General features: G+C 27.6%; 1 protein-coding gene across 3 annotated transcripts in view; it reads right to left on the bottom strand.

Annotated features, from left to right (window-relative positions):
* Nucleotides 1–26,465, bottom strand: part of LOC136990909 (ataxin-2-like) — a 97,825-nt gene that overhangs the window by 42,648 nt on the left and 28,712 nt on the right. For all 3 annotated transcript variants that reach the window (XM_067289369.1, XM_067289371.1, XM_067289370.1), the window contains exons 2-7: nt 26,235–26,277; nt 11,819–11,872; nt 8,949–9,020; nt 5,029–5,221; nt 4,491–4,618; nt 2,288–2,376 (exon numbers count right to left, since the gene is read on the bottom strand). In XM_067289369.1, coding sequence (XP_067145470.1) covers nt 2,288–2,376; nt 4,491–4,618; nt 5,029–5,221; nt 8,949–9,020; nt 11,819–11,872; nt 26,235–26,277 — 579 coding nt within the window. The remainder of the gene's footprint in view (nt 1–2,287; nt 2,377–4,490; nt 4,619–5,028; nt 5,222–8,948; nt 9,021–11,818; nt 11,873–26,234; nt 26,278–26,465) is intronic.

The following is a 26,465-nucleotide window of genomic DNA, read 5'->3' as shown; positions in this document are numbered from 1 at the left end:
AATTTTTTGTTAATAAATTGTTTATAAATGTAACAATTTTAGAATGTCAAATCTCAAGATACAAAGTAATACTGATATCGTAATGAGTCTTAAAAATCTTAAATCTATATTATATATTTATCTTATTCATAAACTACACATATTGCATTATTTTAAATTTATTGATATTCAGAATTTCAGACTGTAGTAGAAATTTTAGATATTATATTATTCTAATCTTTTGTATTAAGTTATTTATAGTCTAGTATATTTTCAAACTGATTTAAAGATATTCTATCTTAATGACAAATCAATCATTTTATATAAATCAAATATTTATTACTAATGAATCATCATACATAAAAGCTTTCTTATTCTTTTCTTACTATATTTCATAAATTATAAAGTTGGAGTTCAAACTGTTACAATTCTCTAAATGTGTTTCCAAGTCTGTATGTCAATATTTCAATAGATCTATTCAGAGATAAGATACAAAAGCCATTCTGGGAATAATTAAATGTCAACTTATCAAGTGGCTCAAGATAATTTACCAGTTATTTTACTGAATCAAAAAAATTATTACTACAGTGAAATTTTGTTAACCTGGCATCCAATATGCTGGCAAATCCAATAAGCTAGCATGTCTAGCTTGTTTGGGATTATTGGTACATTGTTCTTTACCATTGTCATTCATAACTTCTGATACAAACATCATGGAAACAGAGGAAGATCAAGTTGACATGATAATATGATAGGTAAAACCAATTAGTTCATGCATGATTTTTCCAAGGACTTTTCCAAAGACATTAGTGCACAAGTTTAATGAGGAGAAAAATAATTAGCACACATAGAATGAATAATTATCATGAAAACAGCTACAGTACAATACTGTTCATGTAGTTTAATAATTAGAGTATGTCTGTATTTATAAGCAAAGAAAGTACATAAAGCACAAAGTAAGTCTAGTGTGTTCTTTTCAAGCCAACCAAAGGTAGGAATAGCCTGGAAAAATTGAAATTAGTGTGTTAAAAAATAATAAAAGGCAGATTTGTACAGTTTTACATGCAAATATATGTAAAATTGTGTCCAGGGAATTAAAAAAACTGGAAAAAAACTTCCAACATCCAACAAGGTGGTGTATTTGATAAACTGTCGGACTCAACAATGCCAGGTTAATGAAATTTCACTATTTCTAAAAATTATGTTCATTTTATATCAATTCAAACAGTTAGAGAACTTTAAATCAGAATAAAATAGTTCTAATTTTTTAAAATTAATTTCAAATTTCATTTAAGTACACTTTTAGAAAATTACTAAATATATTTATTTGTAAAATATTAGCCAATGCAATATTCATTATTACTATTTATAATGTTAAAGAATAATCAGAATTGCTCTAAATCAAAAATGTGTGTATTCAGATTCAGATTTTTTTTTAGGGGTTTATATATTGATTTTGATTTAATTTAAATATGATTGGTTTGTTGAATCATCATTTTAATATTTAATTTGCAAGTATTTATAAGAAGATATTTATTTACAAAATATTTCCTTTCTGGCTTTAAATCTGGTATAACATTATTATACATTATCATGATAGCATTAAAGAAAAATGGTTATCCCAATACTACCTTCAAGTGTTAAGCTTTTTTTTATATTTCAGTCATATACAGTATCTTAGATAAAAGATTATTTTAAATTATACATAAATTAAAGTATAATTTTATAAAGAAAATCTCAGTACATAATTATTTCAAAAAATTTATAAGATAAAAATGTTTAAAACTTAAAAAGTCTAGTAAATACTAAGAATAAGAAAATCAATTATTCATTTTACAGGTACTCCTCACTTTACGACCGAGTTCCGTTCCGACAACTACATTGTTAAGCGAATTGGTCGATCAGCGAGGAGCTTGTGCCGGCAATATAGGATCATTGTAAAATTATAAAAATTATGCAACAAACTTCAAATTTGTTCATAAAAAGTACTATTATAGTACACGCAAGCCTATTATAGTACGCTTAGTGCGCTTGTCACCATTCGCCACTGATCGACACTCAAGCCGAAAAAGGGGATTCCCCGAATTGCAGGTCGAAACTCAATTGGTCCTAAGTGCGAGTGGTCATTAAGCAGATAGATTGTAAAGTGAGGAGTACCTGTATTTTAAATTTATCACTGATTAATGCAAACAATTTTGTACAAATTTACAACAAATTGATCACTGATTTTTTTTATAAAGAAGTTTTAAAAATGCACTTAAAAACTTAAATAATGCAAAAAAAAAAAAAAATTAATATTTGAACTCACGTATAGCCTTGAAGCGTACTATCGTATGAAGATGTTACACCATATTTTTCAGCATTTGTCCGAAACATATCATTGGCATCCCATCCATTCTGTTAAGTAAAAAGTAATAAAATATTTTAAAAAATACTTATATAATAATAGTATTATGGGTTTAAAGCTTTTAAATAAAACATAAAATCTGAAACCAAAAAGTTTGTAAAAATCTCAAAGAAGGAAAAAACAAGAGAGAGAGAGAAAGAGAGAGAAAATCAAATATTATATTTTACATTTTAAATCAAAATTAGATATATTTTAAAGTAATAAAAATATTTAATAATTTCAAGTCATTTAAACAATCAAAAAGCTTTAATTATTCTATTTTTCTTCCTTGATATCATTAGAAACTGAAAATTTCATTTGTGATATCTTATATGAGATAAACATAGAAATCTCTATCTTATTATTAGTTATGCAGTTATAGTTAAATAGATTTTCTATATTGTAAACAATGCCTATATTAATTTCTCAAAATTTTTGATTCTAACTTTTCAGATTATCCGGATCCAGACTACATATCATTCAGAATATGATGAGTTAAAATAGTAAAATAATTCAAGTTTTCAGGCATGAGTTATCTGGATCAGAGATATTTTGCAAATTTTAAATGATTATTTACAGATGGGACTAAAAATCAATTCTATAAATTGTGTAACTACTTTTTACACTTGATCAAATCCTTTTAATACTGATTTTATCTTTGGATTGTAATTTTTGTAATTGAATTTTGTGTCTCTTTATAATAGATTAAAGTATTATTTGTGCCATAAATCACAGATAAATGATTTTAAACAATTAAAATAAACAAACAAAACTCTAAATAATGATATCTAAATTTCTTAAGTATATGAATGCTTGCTTATCAAATGATACAAATTTAATTAACATTTGATTAAATAAAAATTCAATTTATTATATATTTTATATAATATACCATATTAATCTAATATATATATTTATATATTATATATATTATCTATAGATTTATATATATATATATATATATATATATATTAAATTAATAATTATGGTTGCACACAATTTACATAAACTATCACTGGAAGGATTACAGATTGAAGATTGTAGATAGGATGAATGTTTAGGCCAGAGGTTCCCAAACATTCTCAAATTGCTAATCCCTTTCAGAAAAAATAAAAATTAAGAAAATTTCTGCTTTGATTTACAGAATAGCCCTGCCATACACAACTAATACATTCCAAGACCCCCTCTTCATAAGCAGAAATTCATGTAAAATAGTGAATTCCATTAAATATTTCCTATACTAACTTATCCATCATATATTTTTTATATAAATAAAGCAAATAAGCACTATATTGGGGAGACTATCCATTGTTTGATGTGATAACTTAATCTTTTTTTTGTCTTATAGGTGGGTGTAATTCATTTTTTTTAATTTTTTTATATATAATGTTGTTCTTTTATTATTTGGATAGTTCTCCCGGCAATTTTTTATATGGATATTTTTAGATATTTCTTAGCATTGGTTTGTATAATTTGTTTGTTTTATTTATTTTGTTATTTGTATATTTTGTTTTTATTGTGTTTTTCTGTAATAACTCATGAATTATAACATTACTGTAATTTGCAATGTATATGTAATGATTTTGTTGTATGTATTCCCCACATCATGGGTTCTTCTCAGTATGTCTAAATAAATAAATAAGCACCATATTAACAATAAATAGAATAATGCCATAAAACTATAAAAAGAACTTTAAAAATTTTAACATTCTATCTCCCTATTATGTTTGCAAAGTAATTTATATAAATGAAACAAAGAAAAGTGACAATGTCATTTGTACATGATCTGTTAAAAGAGACAATGGTGGACAACACTGCTAGCAGTTCCACAATAACTTGTTCAAGAATAATGAATATACTGTATAGTATATTTTTATTAAAAATATTCACTAAAACAATTGTGGAAAATCATTTCATTGAATTATGAACAATTATAATAATCTAAAAAAATTATGTTTACCCACCCTTAAACAGTAATAATTTGATATTTTCATAGATATAAGTAAATACTGTTTGATTAACAATCTGAATAAAAATTATACGACGACAAATTTAAACATTACATAAAACAATAACAAATTATATGTTATAAGCATTATTTTTATAAAATACACTTTACACTTACAGCTTCATCTACTTCTCCTTCTAATGTTTTCATTCCATCTTGATCATCACATGATTCATCCCAAGGTTCTAATTCTTTCTCAATTACTTGACCATTGAATTTACTTATAGCTGAATCAGTGAAATTATCTAAATGAAAAATATATACATAAATTTTAATTAAAAATACAATATATAAAATTCTAAAAACAGTCATTCAAATGAGTATTTTTCATTTCTGAAAGTAAAAAACTGCCAGTTGAATTATTGACATTTTTCTTCAAATTTATTGTTTTGAATATTTGTCAAATGTACACATTTATTTTATAGATTTAACTCATAACTAAAGCTAAAATGCATTTTGATAATTTATAATAGAGGATATTGTTAAATAAAGGCATTTTTATAGTCTCCAGCAGTTTGTTTTATTGTCCACAGATAGACAATGGCAGTTGAAGCATATTATGACAAGATTGTCATATTAAATATATGTAAACTATTTTAAAATGTATGCTATTTGTTAAATTTAAATTAAGTGAACAACTAGTTTTAGAAATTACCTTTATTTGCATAGTCAAGATCCAAATTTGTAGCAGAGAGTATCACAATGTCTTTTAGTTTAAATATCAACTTTTCAGTAACAGAATCAGGAGAATTCATTGATGTCAATAAATTAGTGACTGAAGGATTAGCATCTGTTGTAGATATATTCTTTTTCTCTATTTTCTGAACCATCTCCAAGACGAAATCCAGCTAAAATAATTATTATTTCAAATTTATTTTATTTTATAACTTTAAATTATACAATATATCAATAAATAGTTTAAAGTAAAATTTTATGTTGTAATAAAAAACTTAAGGGTAAACTTAGCATATAGTTCTCACATGACATTTATTTTATTTAAGCTACATGAAAAATAATGGCAATGAAACAAACTTAAATTAATTTCTTGTACTAATTTATTTTTTTTAACACGTTGCTTAACAGCTTTTATTGCTATATTGCTTATTAGCTTTTATTTTATTACTTTATTTATTACTGGTGTAAAATTTTAAAAAATAAACTGCAAATACATATATACATTCAATACATATATACAACCTTCATCCAGCAGTGGACTGACAATGGTTGATCATACTTACATATTATTACATATTTTAAAATATACAAAGTATATTTCTTCTTAAAAATTCTATATAATTTTAATCGATTGAATCAATTTATCATAAAAATTATCTGTATATTACATGAAATGATACAAAGAAATGCTTAAAAAAAAATTCTATTTTTCAATTCACACTATCAGGCTAAAGTCAGCACAGAGGCTAATGGAATATTTCAAAATAATTCTATAATTGCTTAATAAATTAATCAGTTCATTTTAATTTAATAACAAAAAATAAAGATTACTGGAATGAAAAACAAAAATTCAAAAGAACAGCAAAATTAATTAAATATTGATTAAATTTCACAGAAAATTAATCAATATGAGAATCAATCCAAGTAGAAATATATAACTCAACATTGTTTCTCTTGTTAAATTGTTTTAAAAATCAAATCAAATTTTACAAATAAACACAAAAATGCCACGATTAGCATCCATAGTGACACTCAAATCTTATTAGGTTCTACTCTACAAATGGCATAAGAATCAAGCTAAAAACCTATGCTAACTTTCGTCATTCATTAATCATCTAAAATACACTATTTAGCTGAAAATATATTTCAAAGAATAATCAGATATTTTTTAATTTTAATATAATGATCATTTTTTGACATTGAAAGGACATTGAATATCAAAGAGATTGGGAACTGTAGTAAAAATTACATTCACAAGATACTACATATTTAATTGTTTTTTTATTATATAGTAAGTAAAAATCACATTACAGATACATATTTGTGCAGAGTAGTAGCCTACAAAGAAAGGTAATCTCTGCAGTGGAGAATAGTTGTTCCTGGTGATTGGAGATGGCAAGCAGTGAAGATATATCTAGTATCTGTAATGTAATTTTTACTTTATTAAATTGTGACTTCCACTAGCCCTTTTTACAAATAAATCTATTTTTATGTCAAAATCTAGGAGAAGGTTAATAGTTCTTTTACAGTAAGGTTACAGAGATGAATAAATGATCAGATATTAAAATTTGAATTTTACTATCTGATCAATTCTTTGATATTCAGTGTCATTTCTTAATTAAATACAATTTAATACAATCCAAGAAGACACAGTCTGTTCAGAAAATATTTTTGAATCCACCATCTATTTCTTTTACGTGTTCCAGAACACCCTTTGACGACTGGACCGGGTGTTCTGGAACACATAAAAGAAATAAATGGTGGATTCAAAAATATTTTTTGAACAGACTGTGTCTTCTTGGATCGATTATGAAAATTGCCTAAGGACGAAATTCAGCAATTAAAAAAAATTTTCTTTTTTAAATTAATTCGTCACCAAAAGGACACCACAGAAATCTACATTAAACAGCACTCCTCAAGTAGATATAAAAGTCTGGAAGTCTCCTACTGGATAGGTTAAAAATTGAAGATGTCTGTAAGATCCGCCAGTTTCCGAATTTTTTACTTTTGTTTTAATTTGGATGTTTTTAATGTGTTTTTTTAAAGGAACGATTTTAACCCGGCGACTTAGCAGCCTCAAAGAAAAGGTCCAGTCGTCAAAGGGTGTTCTGGAACACGTAAAAGAAATAAATGGTGGATTCAAAAATATTTTTTGAACAGACTGTTTTTTCTTGGATCGATTAATGCTGTTTTGTTTAGCATTTTGTTGTCTAAGAACACATCCCCCACGTTAAGCAGGGTCTTACTGTACAAGTACAATTCAGGTTATTACAAGTTAAAACGTGAGTATTCAAATTGCAAGTGTCCACTTGATACACACATCCGTGATTTGAATCACTAAATATTGTGATTGAAAATGAATTTATACTAGTAAGAAACTAAATAATGTGTCAAAAATAGCATAGTTACTTGAGATGCTGCAAGTCATACAATTGAAATTTAGAACAGAATATTGTACCAAAATTTTGGTTTATGAAATAAGAAAGAAGTAAGAGAATAAATAATAATTTTTACTTCTACAAGAGATAATAATTTAATTCATGGACAGGAATGAAAAAATTATCTTAAATGTCATCTTTAGAATATTTTGGTCATTTGTCCTTCTCAAAATGCTCTCCCTTCAACTCCACAATTTTCACTAGTGTTGTATCCATACATTAAAAGCATCTTGAAAACTATTTTTGATGTGTGAAAAGTGTTATTGCTAATACTGTGCAGCCGATGATCACTGCCATAGACACCAAGGTTCTGCCACATCTGTCATACTCCCTGGACTTGTCACATTAAGATTTTTTTTCATGTGAGGAAAAATCTGAAGACAGCCTTGAAATGGAAACATTTATGACAAAGCTTGCAGAGTCATAACAAGAATACTTCACATGACTTTCAAGACATTTTTAATGTGTGGGTATAATGTTGATGAAAGCGAGAGATTCAAATTTTGAGAAATAGCAGAAGATTCCAAAGATGACATTTAAAATAGGTTTTCATTCTTATATATGAATTAAATAATCAATACTTGTACTTTTTAAAAATCAAAAATTAACTTACTTTTGGAAATTAATTCTCATAAAAGTTATTATTATATAAATTTCAATATTAAATAGCAAACTTTGCATAATTTAATGATATTCTACTCTAAACAGAGTTACAAATTTTAACATCTTTTCGAAAATATCAAATTTAATTTATTCTGTAAATACTTAAAAAAGTAGAAAAGAAACATTTGTTATAAAAATTTATCTATAAAAAACATATTAAATATCTATTCAAAACTTGTTTATTTTGTAATCAAATAACATTTCAAAACAATGTTATTTGAATACTCAAATAACATTGAGTAATCAAACAAAAGTAGAATTCATGAAAAATAGCACAAGGAGAGTTCCAACTAAGACATTTAGTCAGGCTTGGTAATGCTATGCGCTAGCCATGCTTGTTACACTGCCAATTTAAATATTAACTAAAAAGACAAACAGAAGCATAAAGCTATTTGTCTAAATTTTCAAAATAAATAATAATATTTACCAAAATAAACTTATTTAAAGAAGTTACAATATATGTATATAACTTTTTAAATTTTTCATTTAACTTTAAAATATTATTGTATTTGACCTAAAAACCAGAATTAACAATGTTGAATAAATCGGTTTTCTTGTTCTACTATTAAAATTTTTAATAAAAGAAATTAATTTATGTAACAATTTAAGATGTAGATTTTATATTTTATAGATTGGTGAAATTATCTCTATTCCTTAGCTTATTTTTTATTTTAATATTAAAATATACAATATTTTCAAAAAATTGAAATTAACTTTAATACACTATTATAGATTTAATTTTAAAAACTAATTTAAGTTGTTTAATTTTAAAAATTCAGTATTAAATTAAAATAATTACTTGATTGGAAAATGTTCTAAACACTCCTTCATAGCACATTCCATTTTTAACTTGAACTTGAACTAGACATCCCTATATTAAAAAAAAATATTATTATTATTATATATTATTTTATTAATTTACATGAAAATATTCTTAATTTTTGAATATATTTAATCTAATATAAACCAAATATTGATTATTTTTAAAATATCTTGCCATTCTTTACCAGATGCTTAACATGTTTTGAGAAATAAATCCAAAAAGAAATACAAAAGAAAATTAGAAAATTTGAAGTTTGAAAACTGCATAGTCTACTTATTACAGTCAAATGATTTCCTTATCCTAAAAGGTACATATTGATACTTAGATCATTACATATCTCTTGGGATATCATTATCGTGTAATCAAAGATATGCACTTGCTACAAAATGTCTTGTTGATATTTTTTCAAAAGTACAAACTTATGGTCAGATGCTCAAAATTACTATTTTTGTTAAATTAATGTTAATTGTTGTGTCTTTCATCAACATGAAAGATTAAAAGGAATAAATATAAATAATTGTAATATGATAGATGGCAAAATATGGTCATTAATCTGTACATTCTATAGAGAAAGTTAGGATCAATAACCATACTTTATTATTTATACATAGTAAACAAATATACAATTTATCTCATATTAACAAATTTAGAGTCACAAATCACACCTAAACACAAATTTTCCCGGCAAATAAACGTAAAAAACTTACAGATTGAACGTTTTCGACCACAGATTTATTGGCCTTCTTCAGGGAAAAAATAAACGGAAAAAGCGTTCTATAAATACAACATCGTCGCCTTGTAAATTTCAAAAGATCGTAAACGGCTGTGACGTACAGTGTATGACGTCTATTGTGAGTCTAAATAGTGTTTCCAAGCCGTCGATACGGGAAGAAGTCCGATAAATTTGTGGCCGAAAACGTTCGATCTGCAAGTTTTTTACGTTTATTTGCTGAAAAATGTGTTTTTAGGTGTGATTTGCGACTCTATATGTATTGTTCCAGTTTTTGATGAAGTTATATTTAGTATTAACAAATTTAGAGTTTATCATTAAAAATAGTTTTGAGAACTTTTCTTCTATAAATTCTTCAACATTAAACAAAAAATCACATGGTTACAAACCAAACAAATAACTGGTTTTGAGGATGTACTTCCTCAGAATCAGTTTTTTGTTTTGTTTGTAACCATTTGAAGGATTTTGGTAATAATCCATATGTTTATACTAATAAAAGCTAAATTAAAAATTTATTTAGTTTATAAATTAATAAGTGTTTTAAGTATGAATATTACTTTTTAAAATCAAAATTATTGATAAATTAATGAACAAAATTAAAAATTTCATTGAAAAATTTGTATGTAGCATAAAGGCTGATATCATACAACAGATCATTCTATTGTCTTTCTATCTTATGTAAAAAGTGAATTGAAGTTATCAAATTATATTATTATAATAAAACATGCATGTGTAAAATTTACATAACATAAATCAAGAGATGATATTTGAGAATTGTTAAAACAAGTTTTGTTCGAGTCATGTTCATTAGCTGTAAGTTGCTGTAGTCATAAGTTCATTATATATACTGAAATTTTTTCATACTTATATAAAAGGAATGAACTACAAGGAATTTATTATGGGAAACAAATGAACCAAATAATTCAGGAAACTAGTAATGTCATTTAGTGACAAAAAGAGGAATGATGGTGACTGAATGACATGACAGAAAACAGTGATTTATCATGTCTTCACTAGAATTTAATACAGCAATAATATTGATGAACAGCCTGTGTTTAAACAATCATCAAAAAATTAATTTAATCTTAGAAATTGATACAAGATATCAGATATTTAGATGCAAAATCCAAAGTTTTTTCATATTTCTAAGTATAAACAATCTGATGTTTGATACTTGGAAATATGAAAAAACAAACCCTAACTTTTCAAGATTGCAAATGACAAAACATTCCAATTCTCATTTCATCTATATTAGTAATTTTATTGATTTATATTTCTATCTTTCAGGATGATTTTGTATCTTTATTTAAGTTCGAAATTACGACAATCAGTTTCTTTATTAATGAATTTCAATAATTGGTGAAGGTTGCTCTGAGGTCACCTTTTGTTAAAGGCTTTTGACTTTTGCCACTTAAGAAAACTATAAAAGCCAGCCTAGCAAGAAGCATGTGTACTATTTAGTATTCTAGTATTTCTTCAATAGTAGTCTTCCGTATTTCTTTAATATAATTTAAAACAATTAAAATGAAATATAAATGTTGAATAAAGCAAAATCATCAGCAGAATGAGATATATTCCTTAGCATTATTCATCTGTTCAGTCATCAGGTTTTAATATTTCATTTATTCACTTATTCATTTGATACATCTAAGCAAGTTTCGATGTCAGCCTTAATAAAAATTTACCACAGGAAACTGATTAACATAGATATAAATGTATAGAACACCTTTATACAAATCAGCAAAAAATTTTCAGTTTAATTAAACTTTAGTTAATTTTTTTACTTTTCCAAGAGATCATCATTGGATTTATTTTGCTTAGTATAAAAGATGATGTGCATTCATTCATAAAAAAAATTATAAAAATGTAGAAGCTCAAGCATAACACAAAATAAGTCATTTACTCAATGCTGAAAAAATTACAATAATTTTTTAATCAGTTTTTTATAATCAATACAATGATTATAATAATTACATAAACATATGCTGTCTAGTCTTGTCTGCATTGCTATCAATCAAAGCAAGGCCACAAAGAGCATTTGACCAATTTATTGAATAAATAATGCTAAACTTAAATTACTTGCTCACTGTAATATATAATTATTATTAATATTTACCACTAATGAAGCAGCAGCATGCATGAACCTTGCATTACTGTAGACGCCTTCAATCTGTAAATATTTAAAAATATAAATAATCTTCAGTGAAATTATATATGAATTATATGCATAAATAGAAAATTAAGTGCTGGAAAAGACTAAGTCAATAATCACTAAAAAAAATAATTCTTCTGCTTTTCAAATATGCTTCAAAGTTGCTTTACTAGAGCAAATAAATACGACCAACAAAATAAACTAATATCAGATTCAGTACTGTAATTTTCTTTTGGAATATTTAGTTTAAAAATATTTTAAAGTTTTCATTCTGAAAATGAGTTTTGAACCCAAAAATTGTTTAGCTGGGATTAACTTTTCAACTGACTTGTTAAGTTTTAATATTATGGCATTACTGGCTAAAAAATTATGTAAAAATTATCACAAAACTCTATACAATTAAAAAATACCTTGTAAAATGCTTTAATGAAGCAAATATCATCTCAAAAACTTGCAAATGTCGACAGCCTAGGTACCGCAGGAAAGGTAATTACTATATTCTTCATACCTAGTTCTTTTGCGAGGAATGTGGAAGAGAAATGTACTATATTCCTCATACCTACCCCTCACAAAAGAACTAGGTATGAAGAATATAGTAATTACCTCCCCTGCAGTACCTAGGCTGTTTGGCTTTGCAAAGACGCATAAAACCGAAAAAAGTTTAAGACTTGCAAGTGTTTTTGAACATAAGCTCACAAAAAAGTGCTTTTAAGTATATATTCAAAATGCTTTAATGGAGCATTTTTGAATTTATATTTGAAATTGCTCTGTTAAAGCTCTTCATAAATTTACAAACCACTTTTAGTTATTTAAACAAGATAGTTCAAACATTCAAACGTAGAACCTTTTATAATAGAATATTTCAAAAATTTAAATATTAGAATACAATTACATATGTTTTAAACATGAAATTTAAGTAACATTTAAAAAAATTAAGATGATAAAAATTTATAACTCGTCGTAGACTGCATATCGTATTAAAACACTACACATATGCCACCTTATAAAATGCAGCCGTGTTTATTCGGTACGAACGTTTTCGGTCGTGTTAAACGACCTTCTTCAGGAAAATATCCAAAAAAGAAAAAATCAAACACATCGAAAATTTGCAAAAGCGAACAAACTTTGGAACGTTTTTAAAAATATTCTAAAGAGAATTGCATGCGCCATCTCTACATCGATGCGTATTAAATAACACATTATTTTTATCTTATTCTCATGTAAAGATAAATAACAGACAATGAAAAATAATAAGCTCCTTGGAGACATTAAAAGTAAAGTACAAACATAAACTATGGTGCAAGCCGAACGGCGCACAAAACATCGGGAAGGAGAGGAGCTGTGCAGAGACAATAACTACGGTTTCTGACGTTTACATGTCGCCTGAGCGCCAGGCTGCAGATATTTTACTAGCCTCTCTGAAGTTGATAGATTGTCCTTTCTGGCTTGCTTTGCAGATATGCCAAGCTTCTGTATACTGGAGGTGCTGGAGGATGAAGTCCAAGCTGAATGGGCACAAGCAAGATTAGTACAAGCAGTTCGCAACATAAAGCACCTCCGGTATACAGAAGCTTGGCATTATCTGCAAAGCAAGCCAGAAAGGACAATCTATCAACTTCAGAGAGGCTAGTAAAATATCTGCAGCCTGGCGCTCAGGCGACATGTAAACGTCAGAAACCGTAGTTATTGTCTCTGCACAGCTCCTCTCCTTCCCGATGTTTTGTGCGCCGTTCGGCTTGCACCATAGTTTATGTTTGTACTTTACTTTTAATGTCTCCAAGGAGCTTATTATTTTTCATTGTCTGTTATTTATCTTTACATGAGAATAAGATAAAAATAATGTGTTATTTAATACGCATCGATGTAGAGATGGCGCATGCAATTCTCTTTAGAATATTTTTAAAAACGTTCCAAAGTTTGTTCGCTTTTGCAAATTTTCGATGTGTTCGATTTTTTCTTTTTTGGATATTTTCCTGAAGAAGGTCGTTTAACACGACCGAAAACGTTCGTACCGAATAAACACGGCTGCATTTTATAAGGTGGCATATGTGTAGTGTTTTAATAAAAATTTATATCAGATGTAATTTTTTTTTTTTTTTTTTGTAAAATCTTCTTCACATACAAGTTTTTAAAATTTTCCCGTAATTTTCTAGTGCTCTGTCATTTATATTTAAGGCAATGAACTTAGTCAGTCAACTTAGTATAGAATTAAAAGATCACTTAAATTTTTGATGTGAATACAGCTTTAAATTAAGTCCATTATAGGGAGTCTCTACAAAAACTCAAACCATCAAAAATTTCAAGATTTGTCATGCTTAAATCTCAAACTATAAACAATAATCTAATTATTTAAATTTAGTTGGATAATATTTACATCTTCACCTAAAAGGCGGTGAGGAGGAGAGTTAGCATTTGTGCATGAACACTATAAATGGCAATACCATGTAACGTTTGGGCAGTGTAACATTGGATTGAAGAGAGATAGCTCATTGAAAATGATGTCAATTTGGAGAGAATAACAAGATCTAAAATATTATTTATCAATAATATTTTATTTTATCAGTTGTCTAAAGTTATAAGTTGATAAATGTACCGAGTTGAAGAAAACTTTCATGATGTCAAGGAAACTGTAAAGGAAATACAAACAGAAATAACACTTTCCGGAACCTTTTACCGGTGTTAACGGAAATTTTTCGTTTTGCGTCTAACGTTTTCGAACTTGGAAGTTCTTCTTCAGACAGTAAAAAATGAGGAACGCCTCGTTTTTTACCGTCTGAAGAAGAACTTCCAAGTTCGAAAACGTTAACGGAAATTTTTCGTTTTGCATCTAACACCGGTAAAAGGTTCCGGAAAGTGTTGTTTACATCCCCGGTGTTCCTTGATGTATGTAGATATTTACAAACAGAAATATAAGAAATGTTTAGCATTAGAAAGAAAAATTCAAAAGGAATCAGTAAAATTATAAATAAACACCAGAACACTTGCTGAGCCTATTGTACTTTAAAAGAGTCTATTCAAATGCAAAAGCGTTTGAATATTAAAGTACAATAGGCTCAGCAAGTGTTCTGGTGTTTATACTTGTATGTAAACTGCTGAGGAGGTGGAGATAGGAACCAGTAAAGCCAAAATTGACTAATTCCAAACAAACAATACAGACTGTATACACAGTGTAAGAAAGCTGGGCATGTCAATAACAATGCAAGTACTTCAAGTGTAATTTTGTCCAAACTGAGGCAATATTGACTTGGAATTGTGAGACTGCGGATTTTAGCGGAAAAATTTGTGTAAATGAAAGAAAACTTTCATTTTTTGTTCAAGAATTTTGTAAACAATCACCGATAGAAAAAAACTTCTCACGGAGAAACGGAGCAGAGGTGTCCAGTAACTATCAACAGTTAGGTGGGAAAGTTGACACTTAGCTGTCAAGAATTCGCAAGTCATTGTCAACAACCGACAGCTTCCCACACTAACACTATAAAAGCTCGTGCCACCGGAAACTTAGGGTGCTCGCATAGGAAGTTATTATTGTACTTGTGTCCGTCTCCATGCCCAGGAACGAAGTCCCCTCGGAGAAAACCTACAGCAACTCTTCCACATCGTCGGCGACCACCATACATCGAATTGTATCGTCCAATCTCACACCAAGAGGTATTTTGTTAGGCCCTTTGTAAACTCTCTCTCTCCAGCAACAGCAATAGGCTTAACGCATAGCCATCTTAGTTAGAATCTATCTACTTGCATATAACCGCATAGTACCATAGAATAGTTTGTAATCGCCTTGTATGTTATTCTAGTTATTCAATAAATGTTTTATTTGTTAACCTGTCTCCTGTCAATCCAAGATGCCTGTCGACTTACCGACGCACCTCCCCACTCCCCTTTTTGCCCTCCTAGCCATCTGAAACGACAACGAGATCGGGTTTTGCCAACCCATGCAGTGTAAGTGGTCAGCGAGGATAAACCCGACCCTCTGCATATCTCACAGAATGTGACAATCCCCTAGACTTCATTCATTTACATCTTACCATTCAACGTTGTCATTCATGTCACCATTCATTTTGTTAAACGTTGTCTTTTATATATTTATTTACACAATCTTACCATTCTTCTAATAACACAAAAATGGATTCACGCCTTAAATGATTTCAATTGTGTCCCCATACACAACTCACCTCCTTTTTTACAAAATGCATGATCTGTAAAAAGATGATTACAACTTTTTTATAATAACTGAAAACTGGCTTTTTCCTGATATGTCAGATATTCCTAGTCTATTAGTCAACCACAGTTTTGATTATTGTCAGTATTCCATTCTTCTCAAAGAAGAAGCAATGTTCTTAATGTTTTTTAATTCTTCTCTAAATGTAAAAACCTTTGAATATAGGAATTTTATATTGGCCATGAAAATTCCAAAAATTTCTTTGGCTATCATCTGCTTTATGCCCCATCCCTTTTGAAAAATAACAAACATCTAATATATGGAGCAGAAATACCTTCTTATAGCAAAATTCTAGTCTGTGCAATTTCAATTTATCTTATGTCTTCTGGCACAGCATCATTTTTCATGATGGTAAAGATTTAGAGGAAAAAAAACAGAAGGAATTCCCTCATATGTAGGTTGCAGATTATGGGCAAGTAATATCAATAAAAATACCAGACCAATAATCACTATACACTACAATATTTTCAGAGTGAAGATATATCTTCCATATCTTCAATGGTAATAAAATTCATAAATAAATGGTAATAAAATATAACTAACTTTAGATATCAAATACTAATACAAAAAGCTAAGTCACACAAATGGTCTATTTCTTGAATTCAAACATTCTGTTCTCTATGAACAATATTGCCTAAAGATGACAGTTATGTACTGTCAAAATTATTTGCAAAATAAATTGTTTTCTGTAACACTGATAAACAGTTGTATGACAGCTTTTTTTTGTATCATGATTCCGTCATAGTCTAATGACAGAATCATGATACAAAAAAAAAGCTGTCATACAACTGTTTAAAATACACAATACACAATACAAAACGAACATTCGAACGATTCATCGAATGTTTGTATTTCGAAAGCTTTAACCTTCCATCAGACATTCGTTTACACCTGAAGAACTCGGGGGAGTTTGAAAATGTTAGTTGTGAATTTTTCTTTTGTTTGTTTTTTCGTCGTACAGCGGTCATTGGTTCTTAGAGTATGCTATCAATTATTTATTGTGACATCATTACAATGCCAGGATGCAAATTTTTTCATATTTTTAATTTGTTTAATTTAAAATATATACTCTCCATCTCAAATTAGTAGTGTCTTGCCCCTGTACATCATACTTTTCCTGCATGCCAGTGTTCATATATAGTTAATCAGGGCCTCTCACCCCTAAGCTTTCCATATCTGGTCTCAACTTTCATCTATATAACTCTATCTATATAACTCTATTCTTGAGATTAAGGAAGAACAAACAGATAGATGACAGTGAAAATTTATAGGTCTGGTCTACAATTTTTTCAAACTGCAGCCAAATTACATTACAATGTTTAGTACTGTATTTTCACAGAATGACCGGTATGCCAGTCTATCTGGGGAAATCATGAAATCAGATATTTCCATATAGTAAAAACTGACATGCTGTTTAAGTGATGTTATACATCCCTCTCTAGAGGGCACATTAAAAAAATGAAGAAGTTTTTATTCTACAATTGTGAAACTGTGAGCATTACATCATAAACTATGATTATACGTTTAATTTCTTCATTTTGTATCCTTTCTAATGATGTAAAATACTCATGGAATTCCAAAAGTGCTTTTTTTGTGTATTTTATTGTTATTTGATTCAAAAATGCAAAAATAAAACATTAAATTTAAGAAATTCACTGTAAATTATCTCAGCTTACACATTAACATCTGCTTTGTGTGAAATTTGAGAGAAAGGTGTTATTTTTAAAGTCAGTATAGATAACTAATTTACTAGTACTAAGGACAATAAATTGTTAATTGTTTTGTCTTAAAATCAGGAAGAAAGTTTTTGTTTACAAGTCAGTCAAATTACAATGTAATTATTCTATTGTACTCAGATGAATGTTTAATTAACAAGTAGGTTTGTTAGATCTGATTAATTTTATATTTTAGTTGCAGTTTAACCGACATGCCAGTAACATGCCGGGGTTTCTGGCATGCTGGTCATTCCACAAAAATACAGTATAAAGCACACTGCTTCCAGTTTTCCCAAAGTCATGTGACAAGTTGAAAAACACAACACACATCATTACCAGAGGCACATTTTTTGACTTTAATGCTGACCACATGCTTATGACATTAATATCATCATCATTGTCAATGCAGTTGTTAGGCATACACCACACCAACAATGTTCACTCCAACTTGCAAAATTACTTTCTCTTACAGTAAGCTCTTTATACACTGGCATGCTGAATGATTAGTTAACATAGTTGACATGCACACTGAAAACTGGAAATATAAACATTTTTAAACCCAATAGCTATATTGAGGCCAATCAATTGCCTAATTAAGCACTAATTTAGCCCAATCTAATCTGGCAATCATTTGGCTTTAAAGAAACTGAAAATTTTCTTGTTTTTTGCCCTATGGGTATTAAGAACACTTATTTTCCAGCCCACAATGGGCTTCCAGGTGATGAGGGATGAGACCCATCATATCCAGAATAGATCACATCCATAAAATTACTTGGTTTATTTTTTTGACATGTCCAAATTCAATCCTGGGACCCTAGAACTGTGTGCTTATGTATTAACTGCCTGTACCGTCTTGACAGCATGAAAGTTTATATGACCAGGAGATTTTCAATTAAAAATTTGTAGTTTTATGAAATATTTATTGTTTCAACAACAGAAATAATAATAAATAAAACCACCAAATTACAATATTAAATACCATAATCTAGTTGGTAATTTTGAAATTAAAACCAAACTTTCTTCATTGAAATCAAAGCAAATGAGTTAATTTCAAATTTGTCAAGTTTTACATGTGTCCAACTCCTAGATTCAATTTTGCAACTAAGTCAGTTTGTTACATCTAACAGCTTTATTGTTCTACAAACTCTAGCCCAGAGTTTTCCACTGAGGTCAATGAACAAATTTCATACATATTGTACATGCCTACAATTTTCAAACTAGTAAAGTGTAAAAAAATGTATTAAAAAATAATCTATATGCACACAAGGAGGCAATGGAAAAAATTTCTTAAAAGGGATACACAGAACAGGTTGAAAACCCCTGCTCTAACCAATGTCAAAAAACTAGTACAGTAGAGAGTCGTAAATCGGCACCCTGGTAATCGGAATCGCCGGTAATCGGCACGATTTTCAGTCGGACCGTGTCGTGCCGAATCGAACATTTTTGATACTAAATTTACTTCTAAAGTATAATTTTCATGTTTTTATATTCTTCAATATATTTATTTTGTTTGTACAAAATAAAGAAATAATTTTTAACGATATGATAGCCTCGATTATTATTATAAAAATTTTCGTTAGGCTTAAAATCAGACGAAAATTCAACACGAAGCGACACGCAACGGAGAAAAATTTGAACATCGGACAGCTTAATATATTTTTTCGTACATAGACCGTAATCGAAACAAATCCCTAATCTGAACAACCCCAGTCCCCAATTGATTCCGATTTTCGGTTCTCTACTGTACTGATTTTTTTCTTTTAAGCACTGTATCTCAATAAAGTACAGTTCGAAATAACACATTTATTTTTAACATGTCCAAACAAGATAAAACTTAGAAAAATAACTGGGAAAAAATTTGGCTTTTACCATTTGATGATGTAACCATTGATTTTTTTGTAAAGCTTACTTAAAACAAAATTTACAAAAAGAGAAACTCAAATTACAAAACGTTATGATTACAAAGTGCTAATTTGAAAAACAAAGTTGAAGGGACTGATTAGGCTGATTAAAAAGATTAGATTAGAATTGCTGTTGTTAGTTTTTATCTGAACTGAAAATCCTAAGAAACCACATGCATATGCAATGGCAAATAAGAAAATATACTAAGAATCCTCAATATTTATACAATATACAGGACTATTTAGAAAAAATTTTAATTTGAGTGTCAATAAATATTATGAATATTTTAATCTTAGATTCATTATCAGAGGAAGATGAATAAAGTGATAGAACAGTAGTTTAGAGTCTAAAATTTTTCATGTAAAGTTTACTCCTCTAAGATACATTTCTCATCAATAATTGAAAATTGCCTTTTCATTTAACCATTTTAGTAAAGCCATTTCAAAGTTATCAAATTAAAAATAGTCCAATTTTTTTAACATTATTTCCATTGCAGCTTCTACGCTCCCTCAAATTTTTTCTGAATTGCTTACCTGTGCCCTTATTTCTGATTGGCAGATAAACTCCATTTTAATTGTCAGTCCAAAAAAAACAATATTACTACTTATAGGCCAATATCAATCTCATCTTCTATGTTAAAAATATTTTAACATTGCTTGTTTGATTATATTTATCCTTTAGTTTATGGTAGAATTTCACCTTACCGACTGTTCATTAAATAACCATTCTACAAGTATTATCTTTTATATATTCAATTGTTTATTTTAGACAACTTTAAACAGAGAAACAAAAAACATACTTTGTTGCTTCAAACACAATTGAGTGTTACAAATTAAGACAGTTGATAAAAGATCAACTGAATAAAAAATGAAAAAACCGCCAAGTGTCTTAATTTGTAACACTCAATTGTGTTTGAAGCAACAAAGTACGAGGCATGGTTTCAGATTATAAATAAAATTAAAAAAAAACATACTTGTTTATCTACACATCCAACAGACTTTGATTCTGTACCAACCTCCTAATATTCTTTGTTGGCTTAATAACTGCATAATACTGTATAATCCTTTACTGTTAAACTAGACAACTTTTGGATTTTATCCTTTTTCTCCCTTATGTGGAATTTCACAAGGTTTATTTCTGGGTAATCTTTTTATTTTATTTGCTACATGGATTTCATTTTAGCTTCTACTGATATAAAATCAAACAGAGCTTGGTATGCCATCAGATTGGACTTCCCTGTTTTACATAAATGAATTGAAAAATAAAGTACAGTCAAAATTTTCAACAGTTTCAGGGAGAATGCTATGCTAATAAACTGAGTTTGAGAGTTCCTGCTTGTGTTAATCACAATACGACAGGCATAATCCATTCTAATTTATGTCTAGATGTTTCTAAATGGTACCTTTCTTAATCAGGCAGTCCTCATTGTGAGGCAATTAGAAAAGTCCTCACTTTATGATTTCTTGTTTTAAAATTCTTTGCTGCTGTTTAGTCTATTGCTTGAATTGAAAGTTATATTCTATCTATTACTTGTCATTGATTTTCATGTGTTCTTTGCATTTTCTATTTTACTTAAAACTTTAGTGTGTTGCTATTTTTAATTTTTTTTTTTACTATTTATTGCTTTTTAATGAGATGATGTTTTTGTTATTATAAGTGGTCATTGCCGGTCACATAAAACTATTAACAAATATCTGTAACAATCTGTAACATATAATAAATAAATAAATTAGAATGTTTTTATCATCATATTTTTTACACTCCAAATTAGCTTGCTGTTATACAATTTTAACAAATTTGCAAACTAATAGCTACAGTACAGTTGGCTCCAGATTTAATCTTTGTTAATAATATTGAGGTTTTCATCCTTTATTTTACAGATATAATCGATTTGATGTTTTATAATCCAGTAGATGAAGTCTGTGTGCGCAATCATCAATTGCATTGTTGAAATAAGGAATAAGAAAATTATTTGTCACCAGTTTCACTTCTGTTGTGAAACTCATATTTACCAACCATGGATTTTTGTACTTCTGTATTCCAATTATTTGACACTATCATTGTATCACGTTTGCATGTTCTATCAATTTCTGCTTCTACTTGGCAATAGAAATGAACAATTTTATTTTTTGCATCTGTTTTGATGCACAAATCTAAGCAATAGTTATTTTAATATGCATTCATATAAGAATCTGCAAATCAAGCATTAACTTACAACATTACATTTCATAACAGTTCTTACAAACTTTTTCTTATCTATAAATCTGACTCCATTTCTTCCTTTTGTTTTATAAGAAAAAGAAGAGATGAATCAAATATATAAATTTCAGCACAGTACATCATGTGTTCAGGTTTGTTTCTTTATATATGTTCACTACATATACATAAATAAACAAACTTGAAGATCATATGCAATCATTAAATACCATATTAGTTAATTGATAACTAAAATATAGCCCAAAAATCACTTGTATTTAATTGATCACTGGTATTTTAATGACCAATTCCTGTATCTGAAGCTAGTCCATTCTAGTTCCGTAACACCTGATTTATTCTGGTTGTATCACAAATACCAGCATTATTTTCAGTTTACTATTTAGTTGAATTAGTCTTTGGTGTTTTCCTTATAGCCTGTTGATGCTATCTAAAAGGTTATTTTCCAGCATTATACTGCAGTTTTGTTTTAGTGTAACTATTCATTAAGATTTTATAGTAGGATACAAAATAGAATTATTAGACCTTTTCTTCCACAAATCATAAAGCTATTGTTTGTTGTCATCATTGCTGGGATAGGCCTATTGGTTATGGATCAAATTTCAGCTACATTTTGTTCTAAACTACAATTTATGTATATATATCTGGTTACATAAATTGCAATATTATGAAATTTCCAGTAATATTTCAATATTATAATATAAAATTAAATTTAACTCAAATTCATTTGGCTTAGTTTGCCTAAATGAGAAAAATACATAGAGTTACAGAAAAACTTTAAATTAATGACATATAAACTTGGAACTAGATATATTTGGTTTTGCCATTTTAATATATACTATTTAAAAAATGCATTTCATTTTTATGCATTTCTTGAATTGCATAAAAAAATTAAAACACACCTTACGAATCAAAGATATAGCACTTGCAACTAGAAATTAATCATCATCTTATAATATAAATTGAGATGGATTGATAATGATGATAATAATAAGTGCAGAGCCCAAATGGTTAGGAGTTGAAAGTTGAAGTTTAGTACACAGTTAGGGTACGTCATGAGAATACACATTAAGAAGGGACTTTTCAAAATTCCCACTGCGGGGGTGAGAGAGAGAGGGTTAAGGATTACCCCAAAGAACTCGGCTTCTACTGTACTATTTTAGATGCCTTTTTTGCATTTATGCAGAAAATCAAACATTTTTAGACCCTTCTAAAAATTCTCAACGATATTTAGTGTTCCATTGTATATAAAATTGACACGGGGAGCACATGCACATAAGTTTGCTTTATTCAAACTCTTCGTCTTAATGTTCAAATTTATATTTATGAATGATTCTAGAAGATCCAGCTTATGATTTTTATTTGAAGTTCCAAATATTTTATTTTTGCATAATCATTTATTTTATATTATTTAATATAAAATAATACTTATATAAATTATGTATTATATTTTAATTAAAGAACCATTTGCATTGTACATTATTACTTCTATTCTTTAATTTACTAATAATTATAAAACAACTCTAAACAATTAAAACAGCTCCAGAAAATATAATTTAAAGTCCCAAATTTCTTAATACAAAAATTAATAATACATAAAATCCATAGTAGTGATTTGTACAAAACAAATTATGATGAAATACTGCATCAATACTTCTTCCAATTATCAAACCATTTCAGATAAATTGTTAATCAACCTATAATGATATGAAGACAAGATTAAAAAATTAAATCTTTAGACTATTGCATTAATTCAATTTTGAAGTAAAAATAAAGATATTATAGAATGTTTTCTTTCCCGTATTGCTTGTTATATCTCCATAGATATAGTATAAGTTTTAAAATCAATAATAATACTATTTGTCATTGTAATTTCTATCAGTAAACAAATGCAAATATAGCTAAAGTTTGTGTTTATCTAATTCAATATTGTTAATTCAAAATGTTACTTATCAGTACTCAATTTAGTCATAATTTACTTTGTCATATTCACACAGGTAAGCAATATTTCTTTATGTTTTTAATATACTATAGATATTTTTGTTTATGCATTTCACTTATAAACCAATTTTACAATTATAAAACCTCATGAAACCTGGTACCATTTCAAAATTTTACAATTATTTTCAATATAATTTTTGTAGTCTGAATCGAAAATAAAAATAAATTTAATATATAAAATATTATTTTAAACGTTAGTATATATTGATTTTCATAAAATAATAAACAGAATAAAAGTAGAAGAAATTTCAAATATTCATTTAAAAAATATATTTTGACATTCATAAATAAATATGTTTACTTTATGAGAGATTTATTATTACTGTCATTTGGATCATGTGAGCAAACACATATGACAAATATGGCAATCAATGATGCAATGTAAGTATTTTGAATAACTTGTATTTATCATTTTAATTGATATAGGAAAAACAATTTACTCCAGGTAAAATCTATTTCTTTTAAAGCTTTTTAAAATTATCAATAGATTATCAAATATTAATATCAATGTATTATTAGACTCATATTACAATCAATATTGATACAATATTTTCAAAACACGATATGGAATCTCTAGAACAGATTAACAACAAAGCAAGTTTACTGTATATTTAAAAACAACCTGTATAATCAACAATCACTGAGTAATGGCTATAAATACAAATACTACTCTCAATAACCAAAAAAAAAAAGTCAGCATTCTACAAATATTTTGCTAGTTTTTTGGTTATTGAAAGTCTAATATTTAAATTTCTATAATCTAAAATCCATAAAAATTTGCTTTTTTAAAATAACTATTCTATAGCTAAGAAAGAAAAATAAATAAAAATAAATTTATTTAATTTCCATTTTATAATACTTTAAAATTATAGCTACAATGAGTTAAAATTGAAAATTATCTTTCTAAATTAATGCGTCCAAACTTTTTGCTGTCAAGGCTCCAAAAATCTAATTAAAACATTTCATAGCTTCTAGATTTATATTTATTATCATACAGTATTTTTATTCATATGATAAGTTTTAAATCTGCTAATTAAATCTATTTCACATCTTTAATGTGTCCAGCATATGGTTAAATTTTTATAAAAACGTTTTTGATCACTTTTAGAGATCTTCGTCAGTTAGATTACAAAGAACGAACAAAAATTTTTGTTCGTTCTTTGTAATCTAACTGACGAAGATCTCTAAAAGTGATCAAAAACGTTTTTATAAAAATTTAACCATATGCTGGACACATTAAAGATGTGAAATAGATTTAATTAGCAGATTTAGTTCCAGTAAGCATTTTTTATTATACATTTAAATCTGCTTCCCAATTTTTGGAAAATTGACTTTCCCACTCACAACTTTTCTTTTCATTAGCTGACTATAACATATTTATACTAGCATACACACATTGTTAACAAAAATATTCTAAATGAATTGCATTAATTAGTTACTGGCAATCAAATATCAAGAAATGCTTTATAACCATGAATGGACAAAATCATTCTTAAATTTTTTAGTGTCAAAGAAAATTAATGCTTTTCAATAAACAAAAATAGCTACTGGAAAATAACTATTAAAAACAAAAAACCTTGATAATTCCAGCAAAAAATATTTAATAAAAACGTTTTCGACTGTTTTAAACAGCCTTCATCAGTTAAAACGAACTTAAAAACAAAAGAATGCAGAAAAAGAACTCAAGCAAATATTTAAAATTCTGTTAAAGTTCTTTTTCTGCATTCTTTTGTTTTTAAGTTCGTTTTAACTGATGAAGGCTGTTTAAAACAGTCGAAAACGTTTTTATTAAATATTTTTTGCTGGAATTATCAAGGTTTTTTGTTTTTAATTATTAATGCTTTTAATTCATAAGAAATAAATTTTCATTTTATAGTGATTTTTTAAAATCTAAATTGAATGCATTAAAACCAAAACACTGAAAATCATTTTTAAAATACAGGTATCCCTCGTATAACATGGTAAATACATTTCAAAAAAGTGCAGTGTTTGGCGAATCCGTGTTATACGAAACAAAAAACTAATGCCATCATTCTAAAATCCGTGGGCAAATTTGAGACGACACGTGTGCTTACTTGAATAAAAAATATATTGAATAATGAAGTTTACACTTAAAAATTATGAAATTTTGTATGGAGGATTTCTAAAACAGTGTTAGAGTGAAATCATGTTGTACAAGGGATATTTAATATATATACCTGTATTTAAATGTTCATGGTCTCTTGGTTTGAGAAGCACAAGTCTAGATAACTGAAATATTTAATCCAATATAAATTCAAAGGTAAATCAGAAGTTATGAATGCAATCATAATTTCAAATATGTACTTACTGCATATGTTTTTTCCAATGGTATTCTCGGTCTCCCTGGTTTGCTAAACAAGAAATAAAAAATACTTATATAAATAAACTATAGAAAACATTAAATCATCTGTGAATTATATGCTTATTATTATAAATTTTTTAGTACTGTCTATAATCATTCGTTTTGTATCAATACTTTAGATCTCAGGTAGACATTAAATTCACAGAAAAAAATGCCAACTGATGAACCTTATAAATA

Source organism: Centruroides vittatus, unplaced genomic scaffold (genome assembly GCF_030686945.1).
Source record: "Centruroides vittatus isolate TY-2023 unplaced genomic scaffold, ASM3068694v2 contig_1381, whole genome shotgun sequence".
Taxonomy (NCBI): Eukaryota; Metazoa; Arthropoda; class Arachnida; order Scorpiones; family Buthidae; genus Centruroides; species Centruroides vittatus.
This window is presented reverse-complemented; position numbering and strand designations above follow the sequence as displayed.